The sequence below is a fragment of the Podarcis filfolensis genome, assembly GCF_964270895.1.
Source record: "Podarcis filfolensis genome assembly, chromosome: 16".
Lineage (NCBI taxonomy): Eukaryota > Metazoa > Chordata > Lepidosauria > Squamata > Lacertidae > Podarcis > Podarcis filfolensis.
The window spans coordinates 90,787-118,096 of NC_139620.1; the positions used below are offsets into that span (position 1 = coordinate 90,787).

Genomic DNA, 27,310 nt, shown 5'->3' on the forward strand with positions numbered 1-27,310 from the left:
GTAGTACAAAAGAATTTCAGAAATAAACTGGAAAGAAAAGTTGCTGAATTGCAACTTCTTACCAAACTTAAAACTTTGGAGAGACCTGGTCTGAGACATTGGATTCTTCTCTCATTATACATGATAAAGCTATTTTTAGCCATCTCACCCCTTGCTTTTTCCTATAAGACCAATTGCAGTCATTGACAGTCGTCAACAGGTTTACCACACCTACCAGCCAATCATCCATTCCCACCCCCCTTCTGAGTAACCCCCCTCCCCACCCTCCCACTACATATAAGGGTCTGGTGACTTCTGTTTCAGTGTATCAGAAGAAGTGTGCATGCACACAAAAGCTCACACCAAGAACAAGGTTGGTCTCTAAGGTGCTACTGGAAGGATTTTTTTTATTTCGTTTCAACTACGGCAGACTAACACGGCTACCTACCTGTAACTGAGGCTTTATTGTATGTTTTTTTGTATTTTGTTGCAAGGCGCCCAGAGTGACTGGTGCAACGCAGTCAGATGGGCGGCATGTAATTTTTATTTTAATTTTAAATATTATTAGAGCCTTGTGTGGGAAGACCCTCCCAACACTCACCCGGCTGGTGGGGGTACCCCATTTTGTGTGGCCACCCAGAGTTCTTGGCCATCCTTTGGTTGGTGCAGTCTGCCCTGAACCCCCCTTGCCTTTCCTCAGCCGCTCTCCCTTCTTCTTCCTCCTCTTCCTCCTCCCCCTCCCCCTCCAGGGTGCAACCGCCTGTCCTGGGGGCCAGACTGCCAGCAGCCCTGCGGGTGCCTGAACGGAGGCAGCTGCCACCCCCTGTCTGGGGCCTGCCTTTGCCCACCGGGCTACAAGGGCCCCTCCTGCGAGGAGCTCTGCCCCCCGGGTACCTACGGCCAGGACTGCCAGATGGGCTGCCGCTGCGAGAATGGTGCCCAGTGTGACACGGAATCAGGGGCCTGCCTGTGCGTCCCCGGATTCAGCGGCCCACAGTGAGTAGCACCTCGGGATGCAGGTTGGCAGACAGAAAAGCTGGGGGGGGCTGTAGACCTCTGGTGAACTGGGCTGAGGTCCGTTATGGTCTGGAGCTGGGTTCCAATCTCTCCTCAGGGCAAAACCTAGAATGAGTTTCTAGTGCTTCTGAGAGTCGCTGTAAAGGTGAGGCTGAGGGGAAGGGTCCTTGCCAGCTCAGCCTCACCCTTCCTCATCTCTTGCAGCTGCGAGCAGCCCTGCCAAAACGACACCAGTGGCTTCCAGTGCCTGGCCCTGTGCCCTTGCCAGAACGAGGGCATCTGCCACCCCCCTGAGACCAGCAAGTGCGTCTGCCCTCCAGGATGGATGGTACGTTTATGTGTGTGAGAGAGAGAGGAGGGGCCTGGGGCACTTGTGGTTCCAGGCCCTAGGATGGGGATGGGGGAAGTGGGCCTGCACTGTCCGTCCAGCCACTGACCTGAGTGCTCACCTGCTCAGGTGCCACCACAGGTGAGGAGAACGCAGGGCTCTGCCTTTTCAGCTGAGTCCCAACCTGAGCGAAGTGGGTTTTTGTGGGACTATTCAGGGATGCAGGAGAGGATATATTGTTCGATTATAGCCTTTCCAACTTGTGTCAACAAGTTCACAATTTAGCAGAGTAACATTCCCCCTTTTAAACTCACAGCAGATGCATTTGGTGAGGCTGACTAAAGCCTCTAGAATAACTGTTCTGGTATTTTCCCCTTATTACCTCATAAAAGATAAGACACGTAAAAGTCTTCTATAAAAGTATAAAAAGAGTTTACTCACTCACATTCTGTTCACAGTCGGATCCCAGAAGGCAGACTTAGCTTAGAAAATTTACATACACCTGGAAACTATCTCATAAGGAGACAGTTCCTTTGTCCTCTCTTGGCTGGAGGCCAAGAGAGCATCTTTGGCTAAGCAGATGTTGCTTCTTCAACGCATGTAGTCATAGAGAGAGAGATGGCTGCCCTGCCCTGTGCTTTTGTCGTTATCTGCACAGGTGAGGCCACGCCCACATCTAGTCACATGCAGAGGAAGTCTGTCCCAGCCCAGAAGGAAACAGGAAGTTTACCAGCTGGCTAGACAAACATTCCTCCCCAGGTGTAAACATGTTCACTCTAGGAATGTTGTACTTGACTGCTCTTGTGTTTCACATCCCACAGTTTTGCAGGGGGGTTGGGGGCAGCATCCATTGCAACCTACGTGGGGGCTGGGATTTCCTCCTGCCCCCTTGCTGCAGGGCAGGTGAGGGCCCTGGGCTTTCTGGCCTCACTTCCCCCCAGTTTGTATATTACTTCTCTGCTTAGGGTGTGGCAAGAAACGCTCTGCAGCTCCTCTTTCCTCATCTCCAGCTATCGCCTCCTTTCATTGCAGGCCACCTGCCTTCTTTCTCCCCCCTGCAAGAGGGTCCTCAGGGGCCCTTGAACTGTCCCTGCAGGGAGGCTTTTGGGGGTCAGGAAGAGTGCCCTCTTTCTCTGTGCACCCCATTGAGAGAGTCATTCCTGCTTTGACAGTCATGCTCAGGCATGATTTTATTTCATTTATTTTATTATTACTTTTGCATCCCGCCTTTCCTCCAAGGGGCTCTCCCTCTCCCCATTTAACACCCCCCCACAACAACCCTGTGAGGTAGGTTAGGCTGAGAGGTGGTGACCAACCCAAGGTTATGCCCAGTGAGCTTCATGGCTGGGGTGGGGGAACTGAACTCTGGCTTCCCCCCAATCCCAGTCCAACACGCTAACCACTAGGCCACGCTGGCCATTAGGTGCCCCCCGGCCTCCACCCAGGCAGGGAGTTGGTTGTTTCTTCTTGGACAAGTAGGATTGATCCTTGGGGGGCAGGGTTTGCGCTTGGCACCACTGTGATCGGGGCTCTCTCTCTGCCCCCCCCCATGCAGGGCTCCATCTGCTCCTTCCGCTGCCCCGAAGGGCGCTTTGGCTCCAGCTGCCAAGGGGAGTGCAGGTGCCACAACGGAGGCCTCTGCAACCAGGAGTCTGGGCAGTGCCAGTGTGCACCAGGCTACACGGGGGAGAGGTGAGTAGACCACCGGGCAGCAGGGGTGTCCACATGCTTAAAAAGTGAAGCAGGAAATGGGGGGGGGGGTAAAAAAAGTCTCAAGACTCATCATTTTGGGTACTAGGGAAAAGGACAGCAAAGGAAATAATGGCATCTATAGAAAACCCACTCACTGTTGACATTTCACAGCAGATGAGGGTAGAACAAGCAAAATCTCTTCAAGAGGTGAGTGAAATTAAAAATGATATGGACAGTTTGGATTTTAAAAATGACAAAAAAAATTTGGCAAGACCAGAAGGAACAGTTCATTGGGAGGCGTTCGGCTGACCTAGCATGTTGCTAGGATAGAAGAAAGGATTCTTCTGTTGTCTGGAGAAATAAGGTAACTAAATGATAGGGGAGACTTTGGAAAAGTGGAGTAATACACAGAGCGAGGGAAATATATTTGGATAATTTGGCATTAAAGGAGCTGAGAGAAAAGAGTTCTACCTAAAATTCAGGAGGGTGAAGACATTGGGGACAAAGTGATTAATTGCCTTGCATCCTTTTTGAGGGGAAGTGGATGAAATAAACAAAGCCTACAGAATTAATACACGTTCTACAAAATTAGCAACAGACTTTATGGAGAAATTCAAATGGGAAATGGAAGAAATGCTAACGGATGAGACTGAAGACATGGAATTGGGAGCTGTAGGTTAACAATGAAATGAAGCCAGAACTTTTCCTTCTAGGAGTAATGGATATATAATTAGAAGGACCATGGAACATTATTTCAATATATGACCACAGCAGCGAGACTTTTATTTGCACAAAGATAGAAAGATTCATCATTACCTACCATGGAGGAATGGTTGCTAAAATGATTGGACTTAGCTGAGATGTCAAAGCTGATGTGTTTAATTAGAGAAAAATAATTGTTGGTATTTACTAAAGACTGGAAATCCCTTTTGGACTTTTTGCATGAAAAAGGAAATGAACTTATGATATCTGGATCTGAGAATTGAAGAAAATATTGGTTTTTAGAAAGCGGAATAGTTGGGTATTACCTTGGAGTGGATGTTTTGAATAACTTTCTATATATAGCAGAAAAACAAAGAATCAGAAGTTTTCCTTTTATTCTTTTCCCTTTTTTTCTCCCCCCCCCCCTTTTCTGTTCCTCTTTTTGGCTTGTGTTTTTATTTTATTTCATCTTTGGGATTCTAAAAAGATATTGGATATTAGCGTTTGTATATCTTTTTTTGACTTTAATAAAACCTATGGCAAATAAAAAAAGAAATGATGATGGGAAGACAAGGGATACCTAAGTAGCATACCTGTACTGGCCTTACAAGGGTCGCCGGCAGGTGGGGAGCTTGTGCCCCTGGGTGGCCCAGCAGCCCCCTTCCTGGAGTCCCAGGGCTGCTGGACAGGCTGGCCCCACGTGGCCCCTTCTCCTTCTGCCCCCAGCCCCTCCTTCTCCCTGCTGTGCGGCTCAACAGCTGCAGCCCCAGTTGGTGAGTATTTGTGGAGGAAACCAGTTGGGCCCCCCCTTGGCGAGTGGATCTTTCCCCCGGGTGAGAAAAGGATGCAGCCTGGAGGGGAAGGAAACACTGCTCTCTGCCAGCTTTTTAATGCAGACAATGGAGGAGAAAAATTAAGCCCCTGATGGTTTTCCCATCTAAGTCAGAGGAAGGAGAGGAGGCCAGGGGATGCAGGGGGCTTCAGGCACACCTGGGGGGCATTTGTAGCACCCCCATGGAGCCTGCCTTAGCCCCATTCATGGCAAAAGAGGCTGAGATGAGGGGCTGGAGTGGGGAAAAGCTCCTTTCTCCTGGGCACCTCGCTGCACCAGTTCTCTCTCATCAGCTGTGCCAGCCACAAGGCTTGTCCCTCCCTGCCCCCCCCCATGAGTTTTTCCTTCATATAGAAAAATAATCCCTCAGACTTTAAAAGCAGCCACGAGGATGGTGTTAAATTCAGAATCTGTTGCCAGCTGTCATTGGTGTTTCATAAAACCGCATACTGAAGAACGATGTCCTTTCTTAAATGGATCTTGATCAGCTCTACATCCTTCTGCACCCCACCCCTTGTTTGGGGGGTGTCTGTGTGTGTGTTGATGATATACAGAGTGGCTTACAGCTAGGAAGCTAAATAACTCTTCTGGGTGATTGATAAAGACCATAGAATATCCAGACTCTTTATAGTCAAATAACTTTCCTTTCATAAACATATAACTGAGAACACACCTACAATCTCATGCTTATTCACTTTGTTCCTGCACAGGATTCTCCCTATTAACATTTCGGGATCTTCCTCTTTCTGCGTCACTTCAGGCAGATCATGCTGACAGGCACTCAGGATCCTGAAGAAACCTCTCTCTCTCAGCCATTCTCCCTCACACACAGGGAGAGAGAAGAGCAGAAAAGGCAGTTAAAAAACGACAGTTGCTGGAATAACAGTCACAACGGAATGGAATGCCTTTCCCATGTGACTCACAGTCAGCCAATCACATGAGAGAGCTATAGCCAAAGGGGGAAAATACCATACTAAAAATACACAGCAAATCCACCTAAGCAAACATTCCCATTTCAGGAAATTAAATTGATATCCATAACAACCGTGGTCTCTTTCTCCCCACGCTCTCAGGTGCCGCGAGAAGTGCCCCATCGGCCGCTACGGGCAGGACTGCAGGCAGGAGTGCGACTGCGCCAACGGCGGGCGCTGCTTCCACATCAACGGAGCCTGTCTCTGCGAAGCCGGCTTCCTGGGCAGCCGCTGCGAGGAGCGAAAGTGCCTGCCAGGTCTCCACGGCCTCTCCTGCCACCTGCCCTGCCTCTGCCACCCGCACCACACACAGAGGTAGGCGGGCAGGTGCCCCTCTTTCTCCTTTTGGTCACCTGCAAACCGGAAGCCTAGAATGAGACTTCCAGGTGGAAAAGAAGCTCTGGAAACTCCCCTTGCCCTCCCTGCCCTCTTTATTTGTACAGAGGCTGCCTGGATCTCTCTTGGCCCAGCCCTCCTTCAAGAGCAAGGTCCCACCTGAGTCCTCCTGCTCTGCCCCCTGGCAGGGGCGTCCCTGCGGGAGACGGGCTTCTCCACTGATCTGTCCCCATTTGGCAGATGGGGAAGATTTGCCTTTTGCACCCCCTGCCCCCCACAAAGCCCTTCTTCTCTGGGCCTCCCCCCTCCCCCCGGCCTCCAGGCTCAGAGAAGCTAGAAGCTGTCGAGGGAAGATGTCCGGGAGCAGCCATCATCTCCTTGTTTGCCCCCCCCCCCAGCTGCCACCCACTCTCGGGAGAATGCACCTGCAAGCCGGGCTGGGCAGGACTCTTCTGCAACGAGACCTGCCCCCCTGGGCACCACGGCTTTGGCTGCCAGGAGCCCTGTTTGTGCCTGAACGGAGGGACCTGCGACGGCGAGACGGGGCTCTGCGCTTGCCCGCCAGGCTACATGGTGAGTCCCCCTCGGAGGTTCCATCCTAGGCCCTGCGGTGGCTACATCTAGCATGGGCAGGAAAGGGTTGTGCCCCACTGGCAAGCAGAGCCTGGATCGTGTATTTGAAGGGGAGGGTGTGACAAATTGGAACTGCAAGTAAAATCGCTCTCCTAACCCACAGCCTGATGGCCACTCTGAAGGTCCTGTGGGCTTGCATTGCCAGGTGGGGCAGGCAGGAAACAGATTGGGGGGGTCTCAAAAATTTTAAAGGGCCATTTGCAGGAGAGAAAAACTTGGGCATCCTGATAGGGGGTCTCACCCCTGGTTCTGTGCTGGAATATTTTCCTCCCCTTGACGCCAGTGTTAAAGGAAAACTCCTGGCTCACTTGGATTTGCCAGACAAAGACACCAGCTAAGAGTACTGGAGCAAAACAGCAGTCTGTAGGCCTGCTTTTTATTCAAGGAACTGTTGCAACAGGACTTCCAACTACCACATGGAAGAAGCAGAAAGAAGCCCCAAAGAAAGGATGGCTCGCTGCTTTATAAGTTTCCCCTTTTACCCACAACACCCTGAGTGAAACATCACACATACATCATATACACAGCTATGTCATAATCTGGGAGGGGTCTTCTGGCAGAAACCTGAGCATCAGGTTTCCCCCCATCCCTCCCTTGACCTCCACCTCACACCCATTAAGTAAAACAAAAGGTGAGTATGTACATGTTCCTGTTCTCCCGGTCAAGATAAGCACACCCCTGGATCTTGACCAAGATCCTAATAAACTGAAGTTGGGTTTCTATTGTTTCTGGAATGGCTACCTGTGTCTGGCACTCAGAGGCCAGGATGCCAGCGATTATCACCCAGGCAAGGAAGCTGCTGAGTACCCCCAGATCCCCAAGCCAAACGGAGGACATAGATGATGCCTTCCTGGGACAGATGGCCAAGCATGCAAAAGGAAGGGAGATAGTAGTAATGGGGGACTTCAATTACCCGGATATTTGTTGGATGTCAAACTCAGCCAAGAGCATAAGGTCAAACAGATTCCTCACTGGCCTTGCAGACAACTTCATTGTCCAGAAAGTGGGAGAAGCAACAAGAGGAACAGCCATTTTAGATCTGGTCCTAACCAATGTTGATGACCTGGTTAGTGGGGTAGAAGTGGAAGGATCATTAGGCGCGAGTGATCATGCTCTTCTGAAGTTTGCTTGACTTTAAGAAAGCCGACTTCATAAAACTTAGGGAAGTGCTGGGTGAGATCCCATGGACAGTAATACTAAAAGGAAAGGGAGTTCATGATGGCTGGGAGTTTGTTAAGAGGGAGATAGTAAAAGCACAACTTCAGGCAATACCAATGAGACGGAAACATGGAAGGTGCCTAAAGAAGCCAGGGTGGCTATCTAAAGAACTTTTAACTGAGTTAAGATTAAAAAAGGATGTGTACAAAAAATGGAAAAGGGGGGAAACCACCAAAGAGGAATTCAAACAAATAGCCAGCACGTGTCGACACAAAGTCAGAAAAGCTAAAGCACAGAATGAACTCAGGCTTGCTAGAGAGGTTAAAAGCAACAAAAAAGGCTTTTATGGGTATGTTCGTAGCAAAAGGAAGAACAAAGAAACAGTGGGTTCACTCAGAGGAGAAGATGGTGAAATGTAAACAGGGGACACAGAAATGGCTGAACTCCTCAATGCCTTCTTTGCCTCAGTCTTCTCCGATAAAGAAAACAATGCCCGACCTGAAGAATTTGGAGCAAATGATTCAGCAGAGGAAACACAGCCCAGAATAACTAAGGAGATAGTACAAGAATACTTGGCTAGTTTAGATGTATTCAAGTCTCCAGGGCCAGATGAACTGCATCCAAGAGTATTAAAAGAACTGGCAGATGTGATCTCAGAACCACTGGCAGTCATCTTTGAGAATTCCTGGAGAACAGGCGAAGTCCCGGCAAACTGGAGGAGGGCAAATGTTGTCCCTATTTTCAAAAAGGGGGAAAGAGAGGACCCAAATAATTACCGCCCAGTCAGTCTGACATCAATACCAGGGAAGATTCTGGAGCAGATCATTAAGCAAACAGTCTGTGAGCACCTAGAAAGGAATGCTGTGATCACCAATAGTCAGCATGGATTTCTGAAAAATAAGTCATGTCAGACTAACCTGATCTCATTCTTTGACAGAATTACAGCCCTGGTAGATGAAGGGAAAACAGTGGATGTAGCCTACCTTGATTTCAGCAAGGCATTTGACAAGGTGCCCCATGATATTCTTGTAAAGAAGCTGGTAAAATGCGGACTTGACTATGCTACCACTCAGTGGAATTGTAACTGGCTGACTGACCGAACCCAAAGGGTGCTCATCAATGGTTCCTCTTCATCCTGGAGAAGAGTGACTAGTGGGGTGCCACAGGGTTCTGTCTTGGGCCCGGTCTTAAGATGAATTTTAACAGGAAGAAATGTAAAGTATTGCACTTGGGCAAAAAAAATGAGAGGCACAAATACAAGATGGGTGACACCTGGCTTGAGAGCAGTACATGTGAAAATGATCTAGGAGTCTTGGTTGACCACAAACTTGACATGAGCCAACAGTGTGACGCGGCAGCTAAAAAAGGCAATGCAATTCTGGGCTGCATCAATAGGAGTATAGCATCTAGATCAAGGGAAGTAATAGTGCCACTGTATTCTGCTCTGGTCAGACCTCACCTGGAGTACTGTGTCCAGTTCTGGGCACCACAGTTCAAGAAGGACACTGACAAACTGGAACGTGTCCAGAGGAGGGAAACCAAAATGGTCAAAGGCCTGGAAACGATGCCTTATGAGGAACGGCTAAGGGAGCTGGGCATGTTTAGCCTGGAGAAGAGGAGGTTAAGGGGTGATATGATAGCCATGTTCAAATATATAAAAGGATGTCACATAGAGGAGGGAGAAAGGTTGTTTTCTGCTGCTCCAGAGAAGCGGACACGGAGCAATGGATCCAAACTACAAGAAAGAAGATTCCACCTAAACATTAGGAAGAACTTCCTGACAGTAAGAGCTGTTCGACCGTGGAATTTGCTGCCAAGGAGTGTGGTGGAGTCTCCTTCTTTGGAGGTCTTTAAGCAGAGGCGTGACAACCATATGTCAGGAGTGCTCTGATGGTGTTTCCTGCTTGGCAGGGGGTTGGACTCGATGGCCCTTGTGGTCTCTTCCAACTCTATGATTCTATGATTCTACCATGGTCTCAGGCTTGAGGGATTATGGCTGCTGACATCCCAGACTCCCCTCTTGGTAGCCATTTCCTTCCTGAACAGAACGAAGTTGGAATGGTGCAAATCCAATACTGACTTTCTAAAATTTTCCCATTGGGCCAATACTTAGATACATTTATCAGTGAACTGTTGCATTTTGTAATGTGCAGTGGAGGCCCTTTGAATAGAGATAGGAAGAAACTGTGTGATGAAGTGTTTTGTGGGAACATTTGCGGAGTGATTGTGTTGAGTTTGGTAGTTGGGGGGTATGATGTCTGCTGGAGGGGCAAGCCCCCCAACCTTTCCATAAATTCAGGTAACACCAGAAAGGAAAGGGGTGCATTGGGGGGATTGTCCCCCCAGCTGTGCATGGCCCCTCCTTCCCCTCACACCCATCTTGTGCCCTCAGGGTGCCCACTGCTCCAGCCACTGCCCTCCTGAGACCTTTGGGGTCAACTGCTCCCTGCCTTGCACCTGCCACAGTGCCCTCGCCTGCTCTCCCATTGACGGGACCTGTGTCTGCAAGGAAGGTAGGAAAGGTGGGGGGAGACATGGGGAGTGGGGAGGCAGCAGGTTACGGGAACCCGCCTTTAGGGATACCTTGAGGTCATCCGGAGTTATTTCCCTTGGCCAGGCTTGGCATGTTCTGCTAGTGCAAAGCATAAGGAGGGGGCAGAAAATCCAGGCTCCATTTCTGTGTGTACCTCTGTTCTCCCTTTCTCCCCCTCCCTGCCTCGGGCACCTTGTTTCCTGCCAATTTTGCCTCCCCAGGTTGGCAAGGCGCAGACTGCTCCCTCCCCTGCCCCGCAGGCACCTGGGGCTCTGCTTGCAACGAGACCTGCCGCTGCACCAACGGAGCTTCCTGCAGCCCGGTCAGTGGGGCATGCGCATGCGCGGCAGGCTGGCATGGCCGCCAGTGTGAGGAGCCCTGCCCGGTAGGTGGCCCTTGGGGAAGGGAGGGTAAGGAGCAGGGTTAAGCTGCCACCAATATATAGACAGATTCCTTTGGGGGGCTGCTGTGGCTGTCCCGGGAGAGGCACTGAGCGGGGGGCTTTCTCCACTTCCTTTTCCAGGTCCCCCCACTGCACCAGGTGGGCAGTTTCCCCCTCCCCTCTTTACATGGCTCAACTCGGGGTATGGGAGCTGGGCATCACCCTGCTTCTGGCAAATGGATTGTAGTGGGGTGGGCAATTGCCCCTGTCTGTTGCCAAAGCTGAGGCTGCCAGCTCCTTGTGTGCCCAGTCTGGGTGATCCAGGATCTGCCTGACAGGAACAGAGCTTCTCAAAGGGCTGCTTTCTGACCCGTCTCGCTGCAGAGCTGGGGATGCGCCCTGGGCACACCTGTGGAGTGGCCTCCTGCCTTGGCACCTGGGCAGCTGGAAGAGGGCTATGCCTCTTGTGCATGAGACATCTTGCCTGACAAGTGGGGGAGCGGGGACTTGCCAGAGTTGTGCAGGGGATGGTGGCGGGACAGTCCCTCCTTTCCAAATCCAGGGGTGGCTAGCGAAGAGGGACAGAACCACTAGTGGGGAGATTTCTCTTGTGCCTTCCTGTCCACTGCACGGCTGAGCAAGCCCCCTTCTCCCTCCTTCCCCCAGGAAGGCTTCTACGGTCTCAGCTGCAGCAGCAGGTGCTCCTGCCAGAACGCAGAACGCTGTGATCCTGTTCTGGGGCAATGCCACTGCCTACCTGGGTGGACAGGTGAGCAGGGGCGGGGCTCAATCTCCCACCTGCCGTGGGTCCTGGGCTGGAGAGGGTTAGGGGTTGTCAGGCAAGGCTGGGGTTCCAGCCACCTGTGAGTGGCTTAAGGGCAAGGCAGGCCTGCTGGAGGAACCCTTCCTTCTTTCAGGGTGATCTGAAAGTGGGGCATGTTGACATCAGTCCCTTGTCAGGGAAAGATCACTTCCTGTTGAGATTGAGGCTTTCTTCACCTTTTCACCTTTGCAGAGGTGCGGGGGACACAGACCCCTATGAGGATGGTCCACCCTTGGAGGCTGATGGATCCAATGGGTTTCCAGACAGCTCAGGGGGGTTTTCCAGCTGATACGACTGGCGCTCCTGTTGAAGCCCTGGCCAAAATGTGGACTATCCTGATAGGCGGCTCAAATGCTAGTGGAGGGAAAGTCTGGTGAAATGCAACTGAACCTGGTGAGGGAGCCTCCCGAGTGGCAATGAGAGCAGCAAAGGCCTGCTCATTGTGCTGTCCTGCAGAGCTTTTCTTACAGTCTGGCCTGACAAAGGTGGCAGAGTCTGCAGGATCTGCTGTCAGCCACTCGCAGGTGGTGCTGAGCTGCTTCCTGCTCCTTTGTCCCCCAGGCCCCAATTGCAGCCAGGAGTGCGCAGACGGCCTGTGGGGGCCCAACTGCAGCCAGCTATGTCTCTGCAAGAACGGGGCCACCTGCTCCCCCAGGGATGGGAGCTGCGACTGCCCCCCAGGCTTCCGGGGTGCCACCTGCCAGCGCCGTAAGTAAGCTAGCCAGCCTACCAAGAGAGCCAGCCCAGTGGGGGGGGGGGCGTGTCAGATGGGCTGAGTCTCGGTGGGCTCCGTGGTGGCCCTGGCTGCCGGGGCAGACTGCCCTCCCCACGGGGACAGGCGGTGGGAAGCCCAAGAAGTCTGCTGCTCTGGCACTGAGCTCCCTCTCTCCCCCTCCAGCCTGTCAGCCAGGGCGTTACGGCAAGAAATGCTCTGTGCCCTGCAAGTGTGCCAACCACTCCATCTGCCACCCAGTGGACGGTTTGTGTGATTGCCCTCTCGGCTGGACAGGCAGTGACTGCTCCGAACGTGAGTTATCCACTTGTTGGAAGGAGACAATGCGGAGAGGAGGGGGAGAAACTTTGGCACATGGCCTGTCCTGGGCACAACCCTCTTGCTGGCTGCTGTGCCCCAAGGGAGGGTACCTGTGCTACCTGGCTGTGGAAGAGGAGGAGGAGGACCCACCTGGCCTGTGTAGCTGGGCTCTGCCTACATTTCAAATGGTGGGCGGCCCCCCCGCCGCCTCTATGCCTGCTCTGCTCTCTCCACAGGCTGCCCTGCAGGGTTCTTTGGGGCCAGCTGCACCCAGCGGTGCCAGTGTTGGTGGGTGGCCCCCTGCGAGCCAGACTCCGGGAGGTGCCTGTGCCCCTCTGGCTACACTGGAGCACACTGTGAGACCCGTAAGTACGAAGAGGCCCCCGCTTCCCTCTCTCCACTCCCATGAGTGAAAGGGGCTCTCAACTGCGAGGAGGAGGAGAATGCTTCAGCTGTGATTCCTGCATTACAGGGTGGGAGGTTTGGACTGGATGAGCCTTGGAGAACCCTTCCAATGCTAAAACTCTGTGGTTTGAGGAGGAGGAGGAGGAGGAGGAGGAAGAAGGGGGTGGCAGGTCAAAGTGCCCCTTGGGCATCCACCACAATAGACTTTTGTGAGCAGACACAGGTGCGGAGAAACTGAAATGGCTCTGCTCAGGTGGGGAGGTGAGAAGATCTCCTCCTGTCTGCCAGTCTCTAAATGGTGGAGGGTAGGTGGTCCCCTCTGAACCCAGGAGGAGAGAAGCTCCTGGAGGGGGGAGCTTGTCCACCCTCTTCAAGAGATGGGGGTCCCCATTTCTGGCAAGAAGGTGCAACTCTGCTGCCTCCCTGTGCAGGGACACTCGACCCGCCCCCCCTGACCATGGTTCCTGCCATTCCTGCTGGCAACCCCTCCCTGGGGGCCGTGATGGGCATCGTCACCCTGGCTGTCCTGCTGGTGGGCATGCTGGCGGCCTTCCTCTGCTACCGGCACTGGCAGAAGGACAAGGAGCATCGCCACATGGCTGTGGCCTACACCACAGCGAGGATGGATGCCTCAGAGTACGCCGTGCCAGGTGAGGACTGCCCCGCCTGGCTCTCTCTTCACGCCACCCTCACAAAGCAAGACTCAAGTCTTGGAGAACTTTCTGACAGTAAGAACGGATTCCCTTGGAAGGTGAAGAGGTCTCCTTCCTTGGAGGATTTTAAGCAGAGGCTGGGCAGTCACCTGCCAGCATGGCCACCCTATAGTTTTGTAGAGGGTTGGACTAGATGACACTTGGGATCCCTTCCAACTCTGCTATTCTGTGATTCAGCTCTACAATATCTATGAAATTGGGCTGGGGCGGGATGGTGAGGGCGGTGAATTTCCAGAGAATGGGGGGCTTTTGTACTCACCTGTCTCCGTCTGCCTTTCTGCCTAGACGTCCCTCCCAGCTGCACCCACTACTACTCCAACCCCAGCTACCACACCCTGTCGCCCTGCTGCCCCAGCCTCCCCTGCCCCAGCCCCCCTGAGCAGCCCGGCCCCAGCAAGGTAAGGATCTCTCCGGGGAGTGCAGCCCCACTCCGGGGCTGGCGGGGCCTTGGGCCTTTCACCTGGCGAGGGCGTTTGGGCATTCATTATGCAGTAGGCCCACAACTTACATGGGGGCTGCATTCTGGGGGTTTGTGCAAAATGGCACAAAGTCAGGAAGACCCCTGGAAGGGACAGGGGGCCTTGGTGAGATCTCAGGCAGCCCTTTTCAACTGCTCTCTCCCCACTTGGCATTCGTTCATTTATTCCTGGACCACTAACACAAAGCTGCCACTTCGTTAAGTTGCGGGTCTACTGTAATTTACAGCATAGGATTACAAAATTGCCAGGAAGTTTATTGTGTGTTGTCAGATGTGTGCTTTTAGAGTTGGAAAATAAAGAAACGCATGTCTAAAGGGACATTTCCTCTCCCATTTCTGAGAGGTGCGCAGGGACTGGGCTCTTTGCTGCAGGAGGCAGAACTTCCAAAGTGGTGGCAGCGTCACTTTCCTCCTTTTTACTGCACAAAAAGTCCACTCACCAGTCTGGGCACCTGTGTGCAAACCAAAACCCAAGTAGCTGTATGTTTGTTTGGCTTCTTCTGATTTGCACCCCTGGAGGGAGCCAGCTATGGTGCCAAGTGTGGCTTCTGCAGGGTACAATTTTGGTCACTTGCAAACCGCAGCTGGCATTGGACAGTTCCATGTTGCTGAGCCCCACTTGGCTGTGGTCGGTAATAAAGACAGACACTTTCCGGGATGGGTTTTAAACAGGGAGACGTGCCTGGAGCACAGAAGCCACGTGCTTAAACATGGACCTGGAAAGGGAGCCCCATAACAAGCCCCACCCCAAGGAAGGAATTTCATCTGCCAGGCCCTTGCCCATTCCACCCCTAGCCTTCACAGATGTCTTGGATAAAGAATCTTAATTGTTGGAGAGAAACTTTTGTTTGAGTTAGGGTCCCACGCAGTCTGGCGCCAGGGTGACTGCCTGTTTTCTTCCCCCTCCCCAGCTGATCAGCAGCACAAAGAACCTAGAGCGAGACTGGCCGGGAGTGTGTGGGGCCGACTGCAACGCCACGCTGCCCGCCGACTGGAAGCACCACAGAGCCACTCCAGCAGAGCCAGGTAAGGCTGTGGCATCTCCCTCCTCCTCCACCACGAGCCCTGGGCTGCGGCAAAGAGACCCACCTGTGCCCGTCACTCAGGAACACGGCCACTTTTTCACAGAGTGCCCTTGTCCCTGTTGCCGCTCCTGCAGAGACCCTTCCCCAAAGGGCGGCCACCCCAGCACACATTTCTCCCTAAGGGGTTTGGCCTTTCCTGCAAACCTGGAGGCCTCCCTGGAAATGGGGGAGCAAGGAATGTTCCAGAACCACCTTCAGCAACTTGATGGACCCCAAATGGCAGCAGGTGTCGCTGTGAGGCTTCACATGAGTCTGTTTCCACCATCAGCTGGTCAGGGTGTCCTCTCCTCCACATGTGCTGTGCCAGGTCTGAACCCCACTGATAGGTTCTGGGGCTCAGACCCAGTGAGCTTCACCCAACAGAATCCCTCCCCCTCCTGGACTCCGTTTCCTTTTCTGCAGGAGGCCCCCAGATGGACCGCAGCTACAGCTACACTAACGGACTTGGAAGGTATTACAGCAAAGGTAAGAGCATTGCCTGCCTGTGGAGGGCACAGCAAAGCCATCCTGGCGAGTAGCCATTGATAGGCCTCTCCTCCTCCACGAATTTGTTTTCTCCTCCATCCAGGTTGGTGGTCCTCCCCTCCTCCTGTGGGAGGGAGTTCCACTGATTAACTATGCCCAGCATGAGGAAACTCTCTTATCTGTCCTGAATCCTCCCAAAATCGGCTTCCTTGGGACGTCCAAAAGTTCTGGTGTTATGAGAAAGAAAAACTTTTCTCTGCCCACTTTGCCACACCATGCATCATTTTATACACTCCAATCATCTCTCCTCCTCCTCCTATTTTCTCTAAACTGAAAAGCCCCAAATGCTGCAACCTTCCTTTGTAGGGGGGTTGCGCCAACCCTGGATCGTTCTGGTGGGCCCTTTCTGGCCTCACTTCTGCCTGGTGCCACCAAGTCCAGGGCGGGGTCTGCGACTGCCCTTGCAGGGGGCCCGCGATACTGCTCAAAGCCCCTCCTCCCCTTCCAGGCTACGCTAAGGAGGAGACCTTGTACCGACGGAGCGACAGTTCCCTGAGCAGCGAGAACCCCTATGCCACCATCAAGGACCTGCCCGTCCTCACAGGGAAGCCCTCGGAGGGAAGCTACATGGAGATGAAGTCCCCCGTCAAGCGCGAGATGTCCTACGCCGAGATCGGCCTCTTTGAGGAGGCTGCCCAGAGCCTGGAGGAGGAGGAGGGAGGAAAAGGAGGAGGCAGGAGGTATTGGGGGGGGGTTATGACTCTCATTTCCCTTCTTGCTTGGTGGCAAGGGATGCAGCTCAGTGCCAGGCAGAGAGGCTCCCTGCCTGGACTCCTGGAGAGCTGCGGCTGCCAGTCAGTGTAGACAAGCCTGAGATGGGCTGTTGGTCTGATTCAGCAGATGGCAGCTTCCTCCGTTCCTCAACATTTCCATTTTTGCAACTGGGCTGAGCTTCCCCGTGCCCTCACTTTGCACCCTCCTCTGTGTCCCGTGGAAACGCTGACCACCTCCTTCCTCTTCCTCCCCATTCCAGGCAGCTGCTCGGCTGGCGCAGGAGGCATCTCTTCACACGCAGCCTCCACCATTCCCCCCAACCACTACGACTCCCCCAAGAACAGCCACATCCCTGCCCACTACGACGTGCCCCCCGTCAGGCACTACCCGCCATCGCCCCCCCTCCGCAGGCAGGACCGGTGAGGAGGGCCAGAGCCCCCTGCCCCCCCCCATCTTCTCAGGGAAGGACTGAGTTCCAACTGGCTCAGCAGCAGCAGGACCTTCATCCCTCCGGGCACCAGGCTTCTTCGCAGCTGCCATGGGGGCAGGACGTGGCGGATCTGGGCCCCAGCGCCACTAGAGGAACCACTTTGCCCAGTCTCCTGGGCTGGCATTTTGACTAGCTGGGATCATTTCCCAAGGCAGCCACCAGCAGAGGCACAGCATCAAGGGGACGGCTGCTTGGCTCCTTTCCAGCGCTTCTTGGGTGGGGGCAGATGTCTCTGTCTCTTCCCTGCCCCCAACTTCGACAGAGACTAGCCACTTCTTCAGTCCCATGAAAGAAAGCAAAGTGGGGCAGGGGGAAAGCACCTTATAGGCCAACGGGGGTTGCATCATGTACAGAGATCACCTTCATTAGAATCATAGAACTATAGAGTTGGAAGGGACCCCAGGGGGTCATCTAGTCCAACCCCCTGCAATGCAAGAATCTCAACTAGAGCATCCCGGCCAGGTGGCCATCCAACCTCTGCTTTAAAACCTCCAAGGACGGAGAGCCGCCACTTTCTGAGGGAGTCCGTTCCACTGTCAAACAGCTCTTGCCATTAGAAAGTTCTTCATCTCAGTGAACTACTATGTTCAAAGGAATTGTCTCTCTCCCCCCCCCCCTGCATTTTATAGCAGCCCCCTTCTTGAGGCCTGCTGCGTGTTTGCACTGTCATTCGCTCCGGATTACAAGGTGCAACAAGGACGACCCTTTGTTTCAAGAATCCCTTTCCCCAACCACAGCTTGCAATCTGCCTTCCCAAAACTGTCTCCTGTAAGGTCCAAACAGGCAGTTTCAGTCTTGCATATTTTGCAACATGAAAAGGCTTAACTGAGGATGAGCCAGCAGAACTCATAAGCCTGACTTCCTTGCAGGAGTCTGTAAATCCATGTACAAAGGGGTCACATACTCTCTGTAAGCCAAGTTTTGCACTGTCAGAAACTCTTGAAAAGTCTTCAAAGATCAATGCGCCAGGGAAACAGGGCACCTTTTCCAGTCAAAAGCCCACATTCCTTTATGAACCTTAGAGGCGCCACATGAGCACCGTGGGGACGCCCAGAGCTGGAACAGATGCACTTATATCACACACGTGTTTTTGTGTGTGTCCGTGTGAGGGGAAAATCTTCATGGAGCCAGCAGCTGATACAGAGGAAGAACCCCTCTCACCGCAGCGACACTCTCTTAACACACACCGCTGCAGTTGGGCTAATTATAAAACCACCTGGTCCCATTAGAAACTTAATTCCTATGGGAGGGAGGTTGGTTTCAGTTCTTCATGCTGGAAGCAAGTTTTAGCAGAGCTGCCTCTTGCAATGCTGATAAAAGAGGCGCCCATCGGGCTCACCTGGACATCTCTACAGGAAAACAAACTGGTTTATTCAGAGTTCAAAGGCTTGCACTTCACTTTGTGGAAGCAGCCGATCACATCCAGCAATAACAAAAGCACCTTTGCAGTAATGGGGGAGAGGAGGAGCAGCTCATGCAGCCCACCCACCCACCCACAGCCAGCTCCAGAGATGGGGCTCTTATGTTTATACCCTACTTTTCTTCCAGCACAGAATCCAAAGCAGCACAAATGGTTGCATGGAGAGAGGATCCCCCCATCCAGGGAGTGACCTCACCTGAACCCCTTAGTTTCAGCAAAATACTGACCCCCCAGTGCTTCTAGTCCACATCTGGGGAGGCCAGTGAAACTGCAGGATCTCGTCTGTGACAAGGAGCAGGCATTAGGACTGAAGTGGCCACTTGGTCTGAAGAGATCCTTGCAACAGCTGGGAAAGTGCAGTGGGGAGGAGGCCCCAGCTGCCGGGCCAGAATCTGGGACTTTGCAAAGTAAGGCCGCACTGGATGGGAGACTTCCTAGGAAGCCTCTCTCAAGGCAGTTAGTTACTCTTCTATTTATTAAAAAAAAAGTATGCCAGTCTGGGTGCCATTCTGAAGAGAGGTGAGATATAAAGGAAAGAAGGTAACTCCTCTGGAGTGGCTGTGGGGATGAACACATTTGGGGCCCCTCATCCCCAACACACCCAGAGTCAGGAATGGGCTGTGGGAAAGTCTGCCCATCCTTCGACCTTCCCAAAGCCAGGGAGCTCTTCAGCCAGTCCATTTGGCCTTCAGCTTCCTTCACAGGCGCTGGCTGCACCTTTTAGCCCCATGGCCCAGGAGTTCACTTGTGCACCAGTCCCACAAAGGAGCGTGAAATCCCTGGGCAAGGCTGCCACGGGGAGCCTAAGTGGATCTCTGGCTCCTGGACCGCTGAGGAGAGCCAGTTCGCCCCCAGCAGAAGGATTGCAAATTCTCCCCACGAAGCCACAGCCCACAGTGATGGGGGGCAGGGAGGAGGCTGCCCACAGCACCCCCCTGTCCAAAGTGGCTGAAGGGAGAAATGCCTGCAAGGCAACCTGCAGGCAGCCAGAACGGGCCAAGGCCCTCGGGAAGAAAAGGAGCGCCCAGTCAAGTCATCTGCTCCTAAAAAGAGACTCCTTCCTGTCACCCTGAGGGAGTGTCACCAGGTGGTCCTCCCCCTGGAAGGGGTCCTTTCTCTGCTCCAGCCGCCATGGTAGGCAGCCCAGAAGCATCCTGGCTTTTCCGCAGGTCCCAAAGAGGGCAAGGGGGGGTCTCCTGTGAGGTGGGCCCCAGGGTGGTGCCCTTCTTCAGAGGCCCACCTTCCCATTGGGTTGGCAGAAGTTTGTAGGCTGGCTCTGCAAGGGGTCCCTGCCAAGGCCCAGAGCGAGGAGTGGGCTGCCGTTGAGGATGGGGGCGCCCTGAGGGGGGGCCGGCTCAGGTGCTGCTTCCTCCTCCTCCTCCCCACTCAGAAGTAGCTGCTCCGTCTCTGTGTCCGAAGCCTCCCAGGAGCTGCAGCATTTGTTCTCCAGGCTGTAGAAGAAGGAGTGGGTGCGGAAGGCGGTGCTCATGTCGTCCTTGATGCTCTCCAGGATCTGGGCGAAGGTGGGGCGGAGGCGGGGGTTCTGCTGCCAGCACCAGGTCATCAGCTCGTGGCTGGAAGATCCACAAGGGCGGGAGTGGGGTGGAGAGTGAGAACGGCAGGGGGTCACTTCCCCCTCCACTACTGCACCACCCCCACCCCAAAGGCTCCACAAGGCAGCCTTGACACCAGCCTGCTGCTGGCTCCCAAGAGGAGGAGTGTTTCAAGCCGCCTTGCTGTGGGGGCCCAGATGGGGAGGCCCCCACAGGCCATGCACAGCCCAAGGACTGCCAGCAAGGGGCCCGAGGGGAGGGGAGGGGGAGGGAGGCGCATCTGCCTTTGCACAGCCCAGATGCTACCTGGATGGATGGACTGACAGACAGACACTGCTGGGGCGCTTACAGCTTCTGGGGACAGTTCTCTGGCTTCTCCAGGACGCCGTTGTCCATCACGAAGTGCAGGACCTGCTCGTTGGACATGCCCTGGTAGGGCTGCTCAGCCAGGGTCGCGATTTCCCACAGCACCACCCCAAAGGACCTGCAAGAGAAGAGTCAGCCTCTTCCTCCTTGCCTCTTGCCACAGGGCACAGGTGAGGAGAGGCACCCAGGACAGCCATTGGGCACAGCTGCTCTTCGCAAGGTTTACGGTGGGAGGGAGCGGACAGGCCCCACACACGAGGGTCCAAACCAAGATGCTGCTCAAGTGCAGGGCCTCCGCCTCCTCCCTCTGCCCCACAAAGACCAGCAAACAAGACGTGGCTCACTAGAGAGTGCCATGAGCAGGAGCCACACCTGCCACCCTCAGCCTCTGTCACACACATCCTTGAAAGTACCTGCTTCCAATCCCAGATTATCCTTGAGTGAAAATACCATGGAAGGGTAAACAAAGGTGACAAGGTGTGCCAGAACTCCCTGGGACTGGAAACCTGCCGCCCCCGCCCCCTGCTGCTCTGGAGGACAAGCCTGCCCCTTCCTCTCCCAAACACCCACCAGATGTCCGAGTGTGTGTTGAAGAGGCCGTCCTTCAGGGCTTCCGGGGACATCCAGCGGACAGGCAGCAGACCTTTCCCCCCTTTGCGGTAATAGTCCGTCTCATAGATGTCCCTGGTCATGCCGAAATCTTTTGAGGGGAACCAAGATGAAGAGAATTTGGCAGGGAGGGAGACAGGCAGCCAGAGGAGCTGCAGTCGGAGCTGCAGGGAGCCCTCGGGGCACCAGGAGGTCTGCTCCAGGGAGGTCGGGGCCACCAGAAATGGGGGAGGGGATTGTTGCTGCAGCAGCAAACAAACGCTGCTACCCCCCTGGGCATCCGAGCCTCAACCACGACCACCTCTACTCGTAGAGAACGACAGTGATAACACCCCTGAACCCCAACCTGGCCTCACCCCCAATCTTCACAGTAAAGTCCTCTGACACCATGCAGTTGCGGGCAGCAAGATCCCGGTGGACAAACTTCTTGGCGTTCAGGTAGGCCATGCCATCCGCGATCTCGCCAGCCATCTGGATCATGTCCCTCAGCGATGGGGGAGGCAAGCCAGGGTTATTCTATGAGAAAGAACCACAAAATAGCCTGTCCCAGGGCAGGGGGGAAGAGACCAACAGGACTTCTTCTCTGGGAAAATTTCCTCAGCCACTCCCGGAGAATGCCATGTGCTCAGTCTGTCTCCATACTTTGGTTTTGTCTTCCAGCTACTATTCGAAGCTGGCAAAAGCCGGCAGGCAAGGAGACCCCAGACTGGACGCCACCCTCCAAGATGGGAAAGGAGTTTATGAACTCCCTCAGTGCCCTGGGCAATGGAACTTCAGCACAAATGAAAGCCCAGCTTCCCATAGCGTAATGTGGGCAATCCCCACCCTCTGGCTTTGGACTGTATTGGCGACATGTTGCTCTGCTGCAAACAGGTGCAACTGCTTCTCCACCCAAGCAGGCTGCTTTGCTTGAGCCCTAGAGGAAAGCCTTGGGGAGGCTCTGCACGTCACTCACCTCAGCTTCCGGCCTGAGGGAACGGAGGTAGCTTTTCAGGTCCCCCCTCGTCATCAGCTCCATGATGACCAAGGCAGGCTGGCCCTGGGAGACTACGCCAAGAAGACGGACCTGAGAGCCAGCAGAGATAAAAGAGGCCAGCTGGCATGTAGAGGATGCTCTCAAAGTGCTCAGAGCACACGCAGGAGGGGGGTCTAGTAACCCTAATGCCACCCCCACAGAGTAGGCCAGTATTAGCATTCCCACACTGCGGAGTTGAATGGGGCAGGATGAGCACCTGGCAGATCACCTCCAACCCTCTAGCAGAGCAAGACGGGGGCAACGACTTTCCCTCTTTGCATTGCTGCAGTTGGTCATCCAACTTTGGCACAGCCCACGTCATCCAACCACATGGAAGCTGAAATCTAGCCTGTTCCTCTCTGGGAATCCAGGCAGGGCTGCCCTGAGGTATTTTGCAGCAGACGCTGCCCACCAACCCACAGATCAAGTTGCATAATCCCCAAGGCTGATCAAGTTATTTTGGCACCCGAGGCAGAATGTCCCACGAGCGTCTCCCCCAGGAGAACAAAGCACAACAATAGCAGCTCTGGTACCATATGCTGCTTTTCCTCAGCTGTCCAAGGGGAGGGCCGGCCCACTTACCACGTGGTGGCACCTGAAGGCTTTCATGACCGAGGCCTCATTCAGGAACTCGATGCGCTCCCGCGTGGTGGCCAGCTCGTTGACCGTCTTCAGGGCCACCCTGGTCTTCTCTCCCTCCTGCTCAATGTCCTTGGCAAGCCCTTCGTAGACCATCCCAAAGGAGCCCTGGCCCAGCTCCCGCAGCACCGTTATCTTCTCCCGCGGCACCTCCCACTCGTCCGGGACGTACACTAGCCAAGGAGAGGCACCGAAGGAAAAGCACAAAGCACTCAGTGTGGGGCACACACATATGCCCCCCGGAGGCAAGGCTGGGGGGCCTGGAAGGAGGTGGAGTGGCAAGGCCAAGGGTAGAATCAGGTGGGGAGTCCTCCTGCACAAGCCCTGCTGCAACACTGAGGGGGGGGGCACAGCTGCTGCTTCCCCAACCTGCTGCCCTCTAAAAGAACTGGACCAAAACTCCCATCAGTCCCAGCGTGGTCAGGGATGATGATGCAAGCCGGGAGTCCAGGAAAACCTGGAGAGCCCCCGGCTAGGGACAGGGGAGGCTTAGGGCAGCAGCAGCAGCATCAGTCAGTTCCATAGCAATGCTCCACCTTTGCCCTCACAGACAGAGGGCGCCCCTGTGGAAATGGCGTCCTGCCCACCTCTGCCTCTGCCTTCGAAAGGTGAGCCGTACTCACTGTTTGAGGTGCTGAAGTATTCAGGGTTGACTGAGGCGTACAGCGTGCCACTGGGGTATCCCTCTGTGCTTCTGGGAGGGAGAGACAAAGGGCTCAAGGTCCTTTGCATGGCAGGGACCACAGTGGCGGTGAGTTCCCCTCCCCCTTAGGACCCTCCTGTGGGATTTTGGTCCAACGTCATTGCTGACCTGGTCCATGTCAAGTTAAATCAACACTTCTCTGCCAGTAGAAAGTGTGAGCCGACCCTTCCCCAGAGAAGGTTCTGGAAGGGACACACACTGACCATCAGCCAGGCTGGCTCTTGGGGGATGGAGACCCACAACATCTGGAGGGCCACGGGGGGGGGGCATCTCTAACAGCGCCAGTGTCCTGCCGGCTCCATATTACCTTTTCTTGTTGTATAAGAAAACAAAGACGGCCAGGCAAGTGATCCCCACCATCAAGACAACGGGCATCAGCGTCAAGAGCACATAGAAGTTTCCGGGTTCCTCTTCCTCTACTTGTAGGGGGGTTCATGATGGAAGTAAGTTTTGGAGGGCAGAGAAAGAAACATGTAATTATTACATAACTATTTAACATTGATCAAACCACTTGCCCCAACTGGGTTTGTTTGTGTGTTTTTAATATCCTAAGGGGGAATCCTGGGCCATTTCAGGCTCTTAGAAACGACATGTACACAACACACACACACACACACACACACCCCACTCAATGGCTACTCTGAATTCCATTTGCTGGTCTGGGGCAATATTTTGTCTGCTTTCCTAACATTTGGCACCACGTGATAAAAAGGATTCTAAATTTATGCACTAAATGACCCACAGCATTTTGGTACAACTGCTGGCCATCATTTGGGCTCCCTAATTAAGTGGATGGGACATGCTAAGCCTCTGAGGAATAGAAATATTGTCCCCATAAACATCCTCCCTTCTGCGCTCCTAGAGGTAGAGAGACCACATCACTTTCTGCACAATGGCAGCCTTGATTACTGGAGACATAAAGCAGTTGCTCCCTTTTCTGTCTATTAATCTCTAGACACTTGGACTGGAGTATATTGTTTTGGGAGGGGGGTGTTAAAGGGGGTTGTTACTGATTTTTTAAATCTTTATTTTAGATTTTATTATGATTTATGTGGAAATTGTCCAATTTGGCTGTGTATTTTTTAATGTTTTATTTATTGTTGGTGATTATTTCTGTAATACTGTATTTTTTCATGTTGTAAGCCACCTCGAGCATGGTTTGAACTATGGAAAGGCAGCATACAAATAAAATTATGTATTATTGTGAGTTTGTGGGAGCCAGACTACTCTAATCCCTGGATCTAGCAAGTGTTAAAATCTTAATAATAGTAATAATAATAATTTATTATTTATACCCCGCTCATCTGGCTGGGTTTCCCTAGCCACTCTGGGCAGCTCCCATCATCATCATAATAATAATAATAATAATAATAATAATAATAATAATAATAATAATAATAAAGCAATAAAAGATCAAACACTGAAAACTTCCCTAAACAGGGCTGCCTTCAGATGTCTTCTAAAAGTTGGATAATTGTTTATTATGGGAGGGTGTTCCACAGGGTGGGAGCCATCACCAAGAAGGCCCTCTGCCTGGTTCCCTGTAATCTTCTCGCAGGGAGGGAACTGCCAGAAGGCCCTCGGCTCTGGACCTCAGTGTCTGGCTGAGTGATGGGGATGGAGATGCTCCTTCAGGTCTACTGGGCCAAGGCCCTGTGGGGCTTTAAAGGTCAGCACCAACACTTTGAATTGTGCTTGGAAACGTACTGGGAGCCAATGTAGGTCTTTCAGGATTGGTGTTTTATGGTCCCAGCAGCTGCTCCCAGTCACCAGTCTAGCTGCCGCATTCTGGATTAATTGCAGTTTCCGGGTCACACTACATAGCCCCACATAGAGTGCCAGGCTAGGTTCCTGGGTGATGCTCACTTTTGGGGCTGATTAGTCTCCTTTTGTCACCAAGGCCCACAAAGCCACCATCTATTTATGGAAGGGGGTGAGGACTGGACTACAGCTCCTACCAGGTTTTCAGGCAGCTGGTCCTGCTGTCTCCTGGGGCTGGAGCCCAGGAACAGCAGCAGGTTCCCCTCCCCTGTTCTTATTCATCCAAGCAGCTGTGTGCTTCTCCTCTTTGCCCCGAAGGGATCTCTTTCACCATTCGCCCCCAAGGTTGCCCTGAAAGTGGCCTAAAGGAAAACTTTTTTTCTGGAGTTCCCCAGAACACCCCACCTGCCAGCATCTGGGGCCACATTTTCATGAGAAGTTAAACCAGAGATACAAACTGTTCCAGGCGTCCTTGCTTGCCCTGCCTCCCGCTGCCCCCCCCCGACATCACAGGGTTTCTCCGTTGTGTCACCAGATGAACCTCCCTGAACTGCCAGGGTTGCTTAGTCCAAGTCCACCATTCTCTTTCTTGCGCATGCTCAGCCTCCACCACCTACCCGGCCCCAGGATGTAAAACTTGATCAGTCCGGTCCACGAGCCGTTCCCTGACAGTGAAGTGGCCCGGACCTTGGCAGAGTAATTTCCAGGCTGGAGGAGGTCGAGGAGGTAGCCCCCGTTCCGAGTGTAGCGGTGGCGAGAGACACAGACAACCGAGGTAACTTTCTGCAGGAGAGGAAGAAGGAAACCGAGGAGGAGACAGGCGTGAGTGGTGCCTCAGGGCAGTGGCGTAGCGTGGGGGGTGCAGGAGGGGCCGGCTGCACCGGGTGCAACATCTGGGGGGGGGGCGTGCTCGCACTCGAGTGCTAAAATCCACGGGTTAGGGGGCGCAAATTACTTGCCTTGCCCCGGGTGCTGACAACCCACGCTACGCCACTGCCTCAGGGGCCTGTGGATCACTCTTTACAGTAGGCCTGTAGGTGGGAAAGTTTGAAACCCCAGGCTTGTGGCTGCTGGTGGGGGGGGGCAAGGATGCAGTGGCTGCAAGTGGCAGGGTCTAGTTAACCAGAGCCAGGGTGCCACTGCTGCTGGATCAGGCCAAAGGGGGACCAACTACTCCAAAATCCTGCTCCTTCTCACAGTCACCAACCAGATGCCCCGAAGGCATCTATCCCCACTGCTGGTGTTGTTGAGCACACTGCCTCTGATCCATCATGACTACTAGTAACATTAGAGAGCCTTATCCTCCATTAACAGCTCTAATCCCTCTTTGAAGTCAGTCACCATCACTACCTTGTGCGGCAGCAAATTCCTCTCTCCTGCTTGTCCTGAATCTTCAAACCTTCCGTCTCCTGCTGCTAATAAATGTTCCAGCGCTTGGCCCTGCTGCCACCACTAGGCCTCCAGCCCCTTCCTCACCTCACTCTCCCGGCTGTACTTGATCTCGTACTTCAGGATGAGCCCGTTGGGGTTCTTCGGCTCCTCCCACTTGAGGAGGACTCGGTTTTTCCCTGCTGGCTCCCAGGTCACGTTGCCAGGGATGTTGTCTGCTTGAGCTGAGCAGAGAGAGCAAAGCAAAGGAACTCCTGAGTCGGCTTCAAGTGGAGTCAGGTGTGGGATTTAGTACGGCTGACAGAAGCCCATCACACTCTCCCTTCCTTCCACCCTTTGCCCAGGCAGGGCGAGAAGGAGCACAGAGCTCTTCATAGCTCATGGGACACCTTGTGCAAAATGCTCATTCCTGGATCACATTTGCATCATTCCCAGAGCTGGACCACCCATGAGGCAGACTACGGCAACCGCCTCAGGTGGCAGAATCCAAAGTGTGACTCCACAAACAAGCCCCTGCCACCGTCACCACCAGAGAAGCGGTTGCAGCAGCTTCCAAGTTCCAGCAAGATCTCATGAGAGCCCTGCGCAACATTCCTGAGACCCCAGAAAGTGAGATGGAGTGCCTTGCTGAATGAAGTCTTGGGAAGCTGGCGTGTGGCCTCTGCATGATCTCGTCAGAACCTGGAAGCCACAAGGCGGAGACCCGCAAAAAATCACAGGCGGGAGAAGCCTGTGAGCGTGGGATTCGGCGGGCACCCTTTGCGCCTCCCCTACTCGCAGGGAAACCCGGTTTCAGGGGTCCGGAGCGAAGTGGGGTGAGTGGCGCGGTGCTTCGAATCGTCTGTTTCTTCCATGGAGCAAAGCCGCATAGCTGTTGCCGGAGAGCGCTGACTTTTTCCTGTGGACAATTTGATTTCAAAGTAATTACCCGTGAGTAGAGCTGAAGCGGGAGAATTGGATTTTTAAACGTTTAATTTGGTATCGTAACGGGGAGGTTCAAAACAGGAAGTCCGCCTTCCCCTTTTG

General features: G+C 53.6%; 2 protein-coding genes across 5 annotated transcripts in view; one reads left to right on the plus strand and one right to left on the minus strand.

Moving 5' to 3' along the window:
* PEAR1 (platelet endothelial aggregation receptor 1) overlaps positions 1-18,744 on the plus strand; it is a 42,885-nt gene extending 24,141 nt beyond the window's left edge. For 2 of the 3 annotated variants that reach the window (XM_083590867.1, XM_083590866.1), the window contains exons 6-22: positions 729-975; positions 1,201-1,324; positions 2,880-3,016; positions 5,624-5,836; positions 6,256-6,430; positions 10,041-10,161; positions 10,403-10,566; positions 11,230-11,332; positions 11,948-12,094; positions 12,285-12,413; positions 12,656-12,784; positions 13,256-13,474; positions 13,823-13,935; positions 14,927-15,041; positions 15,503-15,565; positions 16,074-16,305; positions 16,599-18,744. In XM_083590867.1, coding sequence (XP_083446993.1) covers positions 729-975; positions 1,201-1,324; positions 2,880-3,016; positions 5,624-5,836; positions 6,256-6,430; positions 10,041-10,161; positions 10,403-10,566; positions 11,230-11,332; positions 11,948-12,094; positions 12,285-12,413; positions 12,656-12,784; positions 13,256-13,474; positions 13,823-13,935; positions 14,927-15,041; positions 15,503-15,565; positions 16,074-16,305; positions 16,599-16,962 — 2,795 coding nt within the window. In that variant the 3' untranslated portion in view covers positions 16,963-18,744. The remainder of the gene's footprint in view (positions 1-728; positions 976-1,200; positions 1,325-2,879; positions 3,017-5,623; positions 5,837-6,255; positions 6,431-10,040; positions 10,162-10,402; positions 10,567-11,229; positions 11,333-11,947; positions 12,095-12,284; positions 12,414-12,655; positions 12,785-13,255; positions 13,475-13,822; positions 13,936-14,926; positions 15,042-15,502; positions 15,566-16,073; positions 16,306-16,598) is intronic. The other variant, XM_083590868.1, reaches the window with a different exon arrangement.
* Positions 18,180-27,310, minus strand: part of INSRR (insulin receptor related receptor) — a 39,218-nt gene continuing 30,087 nt past the window's right edge. Inside the window, exons 13-22 of one of the 2 annotated variants that reach the window (XM_083590865.1) lie at positions 26,372-26,508; positions 25,513-25,678; positions 23,442-23,550; positions 23,055-23,125; positions 22,375-22,604; positions 21,733-21,843; positions 21,134-21,293; positions 20,739-20,868; positions 20,152-20,286; positions 18,180-19,823 (exon numbers count right to left, since the gene is read on the minus strand). In XM_083590865.1, the coding sequence (XP_083446991.1) occupies positions 19,478-19,823; positions 20,152-20,286; positions 20,739-20,868; positions 21,134-21,293; positions 21,733-21,843; positions 22,375-22,604; positions 23,055-23,125; positions 23,442-23,550; positions 25,513-25,678; positions 26,372-26,508 (1,595 nt within the window). In that variant the 3' untranslated portion in view covers positions 18,180-19,477. Of the gene's footprint in view, positions 19,824-20,151; positions 20,287-20,738; positions 20,869-21,133; positions 21,294-21,732; positions 21,844-22,374; positions 22,605-23,054; positions 23,126-23,441; positions 23,554-25,512; positions 25,679-26,371; positions 26,509-27,310 lie in introns of both variants that reach the window. The other variant, XM_083590864.1, reaches the window with a different exon arrangement.